This window comes from Phaethon lepturus, unplaced genomic scaffold (genome assembly GCF_000687285.1).
Source record: "Phaethon lepturus isolate BGI_N335 unplaced genomic scaffold, ASM68728v1 scaffold48310, whole genome shotgun sequence".
NCBI classification, from domain to species: Eukaryota; Metazoa; Chordata; class Aves; order Phaethontiformes; family Phaethontidae; genus Phaethon; species Phaethon lepturus.
In genome coordinates, this window is record NW_010512111.1 from 4,167 (window position 1) to 12,705 (window position 8,539).

At 46.1% G+C, this 8,539-nt stretch overlaps 1 protein-coding gene across 2 annotated transcripts in view; it reads right to left on the reverse strand.

Moving 5' to 3' along the window:
- Positions 1-8,241, reverse strand: part of PCDH18 (protocadherin 18) — a 9,133-nt gene extending 892 nt beyond the window's left edge. The window contains exons 1-4 of one of the 2 annotated variants that reach the window (XM_010285827.1): positions 5,758-8,241; positions 4,738-4,823; positions 4,441-4,604; positions 20-192 (exon numbers count right to left, since the gene is read on the reverse strand). In XM_010285827.1, the coding sequence (XP_010284129.1) occupies positions 20-192; positions 4,441-4,604; positions 4,738-4,823; positions 5,758-8,241 (2,907 nt within the window). Of the gene's footprint in view, positions 1-19; positions 193-4,440; positions 4,605-4,737; positions 4,827-5,757 lie in introns of both variants that reach the window. The other variant, XM_010285819.1, reaches the window with a different exon arrangement.
- Between the last annotated feature and the right edge of the window lie 298 nt (positions 8,242-8,539).

An 8,539-nucleotide genomic window follows, 5' to 3' on the forward strand; every position in this document is an offset into this window, starting at 1 on the left:
TCTCGCTGGCGTCGGCAGCCTGCGGATCCTCCTCGAGGCCCGCCGGCGGCGGCGGCGGCTGGGGCGGCTGGAACTCCTCCCCGGGGATGAACACGTTGCTTCTGTAATCGGAGGAGGGAGAGGGCAAGGGCGGCATCCAGCACTGGTCGGAGTGCCCCAGCACCCTGCACTCCTCCGTGCACAGCCGCATCGCTGCGGGAGAGAGAAGAGGAGAGTGAGCACCCCCGTCCCGCTGCAGGCCTCACCCGCGTTCCCAGGCGCCGGCACAGGGACCGCGCTGCTCCAAAGACGTCCCAGTCCGGCGGCTGGGTTCGCTTTCTGCGTGCGGGAAGGTGGCAAGTGCAAATGGTCTGGATCTAAACGTACTTCCATTTGCGAGTGGTCTCAAAAAATGAGGGTGGTAAGTGCAGAACTCGTGAGACAGTAATCTCTTAACTACGGCTGAAAATAAACCTGTAAATCCTGGGAGGAAAGCATGCACTTCTGACTTAAAGCCATTTGTTCCCTTTGTATGGTGCTGTTTCATTAAAAAATACAAAATAAAATGAAGGTGCTTCTACCTCCAAGCATTTACTTAGGTTTTAGGGAAGCCTTCACAAGTGATTAGAGGAGCAGATCAGAATAACGAAGCGGGAATAAACAGACAGAGGAAATAACGAAGAACGAACAACACCACGTGGAGGGATCTCCCTCTCCATTGCCACACCTCCCTTTGACCCGACAATGAGCGGTACGTTGACTATGAGGCGATCCACTGTCATACCGCCTTTTTAACGGAATCAGTGAAATTCTCATCTAGTACCAGAACACCTCGGGCTTAAGTCACCCCCTGCGCGACTCCAGCGTTTACACTGGAGTTACCCTGAGGTGCACTTGCAGCTCTGTAGTGCAGGTTACTGGGCCACCCTGGCTCAGGCGTGGGCACAAGGTGGGCTCTAACCCACAAGGTGGGCATCCAGGCCAGCCGGGAGGGCTGAAGAGCAGAAGACAACAGAGCCGCTCTTTCAGCTGCTGGGTTTTAGCCGTGTGTCCCAGGGAGAAGCAACACGCTGGGGCAAGCGACTGCACCCCCGGGAGCTACGCTGGTCTGAACTGGCCCATGTCGCGGCGCGGCAAGAGCCCGCCGCAAACCCCTGAAGTGGGCTGGGAATGGTCCCTGGAAGCGGAGACAGGCAAAGCTCTATTTTGACAGGCGTGCAAAAAGAGACGTGCCAGGAGAGAGGCCAAATTCTCCTCTCCGAAGGGCATCGAGTCTGTAGGACACGAAGCCTCAGCCCCGGCTGGGCACCACCTGGGCGCCTGGCAGACCTGCCGGACGAGACCCAGGAGCTGCAGGGGCCACTAACTTGACTTTGAGTCACATACTTCAAAAGAAAGTTTTCAGAAATGCCAGACTCTTTGCAATATGCATATTTTGACCATAAGAAGCTTCTGCCCTAATTCCTAATTATTCTCAATCAATTAATGGTTAGATTAGCCCATGCAGAAGAGAGTTTCTTTTCCTTTCTCTCTTTATATATTGAATACATAAGAAATGTTTGCAGTCGTGCCCTGTAAGTTTTCCTTGCTTTCTCATCACGTCTCCCATCTGACTCTGGATCTACTCAGTTTATCAAAAAATCTTTTTGCAATGCTGTAAGCAGAACGGCACAGAGCATTTCAGCTTAGGACGTATCAGCGATTGATAAAGTGCCACTCTCATCCTGTCAGAGTTATTTATCTCTGTGCTTTACACAGCCTATCCTACTGTTTGCTTTCCTAATGCCCTTTCCATTCCTCCGAGTATAAACTGTCTCTTACACATGAGAGTATGAATCTTCTCAAGAATACAGGTTCGGGCTGCAGGCTGGATACTGCACACACTATTGCAAATGGCTTGCTTCCAAAAAAAAGCAACCCAGAAAATATCAGTGGCTGAAGTTTTGATACGAGCGACTGAAATGCCTTCAAGTACTTTGCTCCTACATAAAAAAGCACACGTGTGCCGTTTTACAGAAAATGCCTACGAGTTAGAAAGGAGAAAAGATATCTAAGGGATCCATGGAGCCTGAGCCAGCTCTCAACTCACCCCAGAAGGTGAGGATTACTCTCCTAACGAAGAAGGGTCCTGTAAATTAATGGGAGACTTTCAATGGTCTAGCATTTCATTAGTAGCGAGGGTTGTCTTATTGTGAGTTTTGTTACTGATGTTACCAGGCTTGGTTTTGGTGTAAAATAATAAACTCTGACATTCCTGAACATGAGATCAAAAGATACTGTAAGGAAATTGAACGGTGACAGTCGTTCCTTAAACCAGCAACAAATAAAAAAACAAAAAAAAAAAACCCCCAACCAGAGGCACAACAGCATTTTTTTTGGCCAGAACTTAAATCTTATTGGTGAGGACTTATAAAATGAGGAAGAAAGAAACAAGTCTTTCAAGGACAGTATTGAACTTTCTGATCATGTCATTTTTGAAGTTTTGAGGGACCGGCTCCATTCCTTTCCAGTGCCACCTTAAAGGGACAAGCTGAAAGGACTTTCTCACAGGCTTTTGCCCGTGTTCAGACTGACGATGCAGAAACCTTTCAAAATGGAGAACAGGAAACCTCCGGGAAGTTTTCTCTTCCTTTTTATTCATTTGGATGGCAGATCAGCTCAGGTTTCGTCTGAGCAGGTTCAGCACACTTCTCTGACGGACTAAGACCACGCACAGCGGCCAACGGACCTGGAGGGGAGACCAAAGTCCCATCTGGATGGCCCAAGCGGGTCCAGCCTGCGCTCAGCGGTCCTCCTTCCTTCGAACGCGGCTAGCGTTGGGTGAAGGCCGGGCACTTTTGGAAGCCCTACCCTTTGGCTTCCTGTTTAGAGACTGAAAACAAGTCATGGGCGTTCCAGCTAGCCGAGAGGGCAACCGCTCCTGCCTGCTGGCAGCCCCCAGCTGCCCGCCGAGGCGGGAGGAGCGGGGCCGGATGCCAACGCAAGCACCGACGCGCTTGAAGTTCCCCTGGCAACTGAGAGCTCCTGCCTCCTTGCCAACCGCAAGAGAGCATGAGACATGCCTCATGCTAGCCGGCAGAGGAGTAAGTAGGAGGAGCTGGGGGAGACGAGGATACAAAAATATATTACGACTCCAGATTTCAGTTAAGGGTTCTGAAAAACTAGGAACTTTTCAAGGTCACTGGTTTTGAAACATTGGGTACATTAAGCGAAGAGGAGGAGGAAGGTGAATGCCTGAGTAGGTGATGCAAGACCTAGTCTGAAGCAAAATACACAAACAAAATTTTGAAGTTTAAGAAGTATAAGAAGAACAAATTAAACCTTTGGGGTTTACTCTTGCCTAGCGTAACAGCGTTATTTCTCAGGGTAAAACGCACCAAGGTCAGGCACGATCCTCCCAGCGGCGTTTTCCGTGGCAGCAGAGGGAAGGAGCTGCAGCACTGCAGCTCCTCTCCTCCGGCCCTGGGCAAAACGTGGCGGGCACTTTAGGAGGGAGTATGTGCTGCACTGAGCAATGTGCCCCCCTGTATAAAATGGCTTTCCTGAACTTCTGAAGTTTATACTCTCGGTTCAGTGAACTATACCGAAATTATGCAGGCCTGTCAGTTATGCAGAGAAAACTGTATGTATGTGCTCTGAAATAAGTACAAGATCTAGGGTACAACCGGTGGCTGTATAATTACTAAATTAATTACAAAATTCTCCTACCTGTGCTTAGCGTCATTTCCCATAGCCTCCTTTATTCAACTTACAACTGGGCATAAATGTAAAAGTGGTACTTCACACACATGAATACGTACATGTGTGTTTATCTCAATTTCACTTACCCTCTTCTAGTTTTTTTTTTTTTTTCTGCTCTCTGCCCCTGAATTGTACCTCTTAAACTCTTTCTTCTAGAAAATAGGGTTGCAAGATTTAAAATCTGGGACATATTTAGATCCTTCCCTTGACACTGAAGTTTATTTTTCAATGGGAAAAAATACACTTTTTTTTCTTCTCCATCCATATTTCTAGACCATTTTCACAATCCATTTCTGAACGGTAGAAGTTTGTATCATATGGATCAAACCCACTGTGGAAAATGTATCTCCCAAATTATAGTTCAGTGTATTTTTAACAAACCACAACTGCCTGGCTTTGCAAAAACATCCACCCAGTCATTAAAAGTCTAAGGACACTGAGCAGATCGTGCTTTTGGGGGGAATTTGGAGCCAGCTCATCATGATGTGAATAACAGAAAAAAGTAGGCATTGCTCTGGGCAGAGTCTCAGTTGTGTCTGAGGTTTCATTTCACTAGGTATGTGAAGGCTTCAGCTCAATATTTATCACGAAGCAGAGTAAAAAGGAAGGAAACACGGGACTTGAAAGCTAAAGAATTTTTGCTATCTCAGTAGTAGCTTTATCAAAGTGACAGCCAGGCAGCACTGTAAATAAACTGTTCAGCTTTCATTGTGCTCTTACCTGCAGGAATTCTCCCATCTGTAAGGAAAAGGTCACTGAATCCTTCCCCAAGAAGTCTGTCAATTGGAGACTCTCTCCCCAAATCATAATCACTGTCTCCAGCTTCACTATCACCCCGGCCACTGTCTTTCAAGCTGAATTTATCCATATCTTGTAGGGCGTATCTGTGAAGAGAATTGTGGTGATGGTGGAATTCAATTATCTCACGTACGTCATATTCCACTTTTTGAATAAAAATACATGACTATATTTTCTGACATGCACATGCATATGTAGCAGAACAGTCCAGATCGTTACCTGTAGCTTCTGGAATACTTGTTTCCTCGAAAACTTGGCCTCGGTTGATACTGGCCCTGGTGAAGCATCGAGAGAAGCTGAGAAACCTGCTAAAGAAAAGGTGAAAAGACTGATTCCTTGAAATGAAAGCTCAAATGCCTAGTTGTAAACCCACTAATTCACTTCTCAGGTTTGCTTGTTGGGCGTTTTTTTTTTTCCTTTGAAGTTTAATTAAATCGAATTCCTGCACATATATAACGCAGCACAACAGTCTATTTTTGTAGCATTAATGTCTGCCACAGGAAACATCTGAGGACCTCGTATAATGAGGAAATGCACTGCTGTTCATTAGCCTCTGAACTCATAATAACTAATTCATTAACAAGTAAAGCAAGTAATTAAACAGAGGCGGAGTTTTATTTTAATAGATTAGAATCAACCCCTTACCATTCCAGGATCCTAATTCAAAATAAAATGTCATTGCTCTACATGTAAAGAGTTACCAGGACACAGCTCTCACTTCAGCCATTACATAGCGTTTGCAGTAAAAACTGAGATGGGTAGTCTCAAAGTTGGAGGAACTATAATCACATATTACAACAGCTGTACTTAACCTGTGTCGGTGTTTATCCTTTTCGTTCTCCATCCCCATTAATGAAAGAATTCCCTGTTTTGTTTCTCTACATAAGATATACTCCGGCATGCTTTCTTAAAACAGAGCTATACAGAGGGAAAGGGTTTACTGCTCGCTCTCTTCCTTCCTTCACAAGTACCGTCTTTCTTTCGACCTTACAGGGAAGCACCAAGAAATAATGCTATTAATAACAGGTTTATTCCCGCTCCCCATGATAATGGAAAAATCAGTTGATATTGGAGTAACACTGCAAAGCTGTGACACCTGAAGAGAAATCCATCATCAATCCATCTCATTAGGCATAGACCCAATTGCCTACTGCCCTCACAGGTTGCATGCAGAGTAGCTCCATGCTCCCAAGCGAACGCATGAGCGAACGGATGTGCAAAACGAGGTGTGGACCTTACCTCAACAGCCGGAGTCGCATGGGTGAGTTCCAGCGCAAAATTTTCGGGCACGTGGTTAGAGGAGATCGTCACCAGGCTGTTCAGCGATTGGTGGCTGTGGTGGCTCTGCCGGCTGCTCATTTGTCCCCTTTCCAGGGTCGGAGACGATGACGGAGAAGCTCTGTGGTGAGATCTGATGGGTAAAGTGCCATTAACCGTTGGCACTAATGTAATGTCCCCTTTGTGGATCTGTCTCGAGGGCCGTTTTGGGTGGTGCTGGTAGGTCGACTCCGCCACGCGACAGTTGTAGGACCTGGTGTCCTTCTTCTCTCGATTACATCTTGTAGCAAAGATAACCATAATGACCAGCAACACGGCACATATTGATCCTAAGGATATAATGGTTATCATGGAGACATCCAGGGAGGGTTGGCTTACCAAAGTTGCTTCTGTGCTTGAAAATGAATAAACATACTCAAAAACTGTACATTTCAGAAGTGCTTTAGTACTAAGCTGAGGACTGCCTTTATCCTGGACTATCACAAAAAACTCCCACTGTTTTGCTGGAACCGATTCAACACTCACATTGATAGAGATGTCACAAGTTTTGGGATCCATCACAAAGATGCTGTTTTCCTTGTCGGCTGCTATGGAGCAGCTGAGTTCAGAGTTCATACCAGAGTCTCTATCTGTAGCCCTTATCCTGGTGACAAGAAAGCCAATTCCAGCATCTTTAGGGATCGAGATTTCTGCTGTGCTGTTGCGTAGCGCTGGGCCCACAATGACAGGAGCGTTGTCATTTTCATCAATGATGGTTAGTACAACCGTGGTATTGCTAACAAGCTGCTGACTCCCTCCATCCCTAGCTTGAACCATAAAGGCAATTTGATTTACTTCTTCATGATCAAAGGTTCGCAGGGCATAGATCGCCCCGTTGGAGGGATCGATGGTCACGTAGGTGGTTATAGAACTTCCCAAAATGTAGCTCTCCAAAATAGTGTAGGTCACCTGCCCGTTGTCGCCTAGATCTGGGTCTGCGGCTGTGACTGATGTGATGTACGCTCCTGGAGAGTTATTTTCCAAGATTACAACTTCATATCTGTTTGTCTGGAAGCGGGGTGGGTTGTCATTTTCATCAGTGATTTGGACAGTAAAGTGTTTCACTGTGGAGAGACTTGGCGTTCCCTTGTCCTCCGCTATTACAGTCAAGCTGTATTCAGATCTCTTTTCCCTATCTAGGGTGGCATTCGTCAAGATTAAATAGTTATTTTCGTAAGTCTTTTGAAGTTTAAAGTGGCCGTGCCCATGGAGCTTGCAAACTATCTCTCCATTCACGCCAGAGTCCTTGTCTTGTACTCTGACCAGGGCAACAAAAGTGTCCAGGGGTGACCCTTCAGAAATGTAAGCTACCTCTTCTTTCTCTGGGGACATCAGGTTTAAGTTAATTTCGGGTCTGTTGTCATTCACATCCACAATTTTAATTATAATTTTGCAGTGAGCTGGAATAGAATTTGGCCCCAAATCTTGAGCCTGAGCATCAATTTCATAGGATTTGGTTACTTCGTAGTCCACTTGCTTCAGGAGGGTCAGGTGTCCTTTTTCTGCATCTATCTTAAAAGTCTCTATAATTTTGGCAGACACATGACTACTGAAAGAGTACACGACTTTACCATTAGCGCCCTCATCCGGATCAGTAGCATTGAGGTCTAGGAGCAAAGTCCCAATTGGTGAATTTTCCAAGAGTTGGATCACGTACGACTGCCGCTCGAAAACAGGGCTGTTGTCATTGGAATCAGAAATACTTATTTTCAGGAGGGATGATCCAGACCTCTGAGGCACCCCTTTATCGGAAGCAGTGAGCTGCAGCTCGTAACTTGACTTCAGCTCCCGGTCCAGCTCTCTAACCACGATCAGCTCTGCATACTTAGCACCATCAGTCCTGGTTCTCACCTCAATACTAAAAAAATCATTTGCAGAAAGGGAGTAAGTGTGAAGGGAGTTGTCCCCCACATCTGGGTCAAAAGCGCTGTCCAAAGGGATCCGGGTTCCTACAGCTGCGCTCTCCGATATTTCGATGGGGATAAGAGCTCTGGAAAACTGGGGAGAGTTGTCATTAATATCCAGCACTTCGACTTCAACATGGAAAAGCTGCAGATGCTCGGTGGGCAGAGTGATCACATCAAACTCTATGGAGCAGTTTAAGTTTTTCTGGCAGAGTTGCTCCCGGTCAATTTTAGCTCCTATGCTGATTTCTCCATTATCCTCACGGACTACGAGCAAGGGAGAATTCCCCCTCTGCATGGCTCGAAAGCGAACCGAGGAAGGGTTAGGCATTTTTAATAAAACATCAGCTACATCCTCCGACAGTCTTGCAATTACTGATCCAACTCTCTGCTCCTCATAAATCCTGTATTTCAAATTCTTGCCCAGCACAGCCTTATTGAAAGATACTATCATCAGTGCAAAAATGAATACAAAGTGCATTTTACCGCCGATTCGGTGCATTTGTAAGTTTTTGCAATTCATTTCTCCAAGCAAGTTAAAAAGCAATTATTTCCACTTCCTCCGGTACCTTAAACCCAGCGCACATCTGGTCCTTTAAAACTTGAAAACGCCTTTTCTAGTCAGCCAAGTATTAATATCTTACCAGATCAGAAAACTTTTTTTTTTTGTTGTTGGGTTTTTTTTCAGATATACACACCGTGCCAGGACATCCAGCTACAACCTGTACGCAATCCACGCGTTCTCATTTGACTCCCCGCTCCTCTTCCAGGACGAAAGGCGCCCGGGCAGCCTGCTCCTC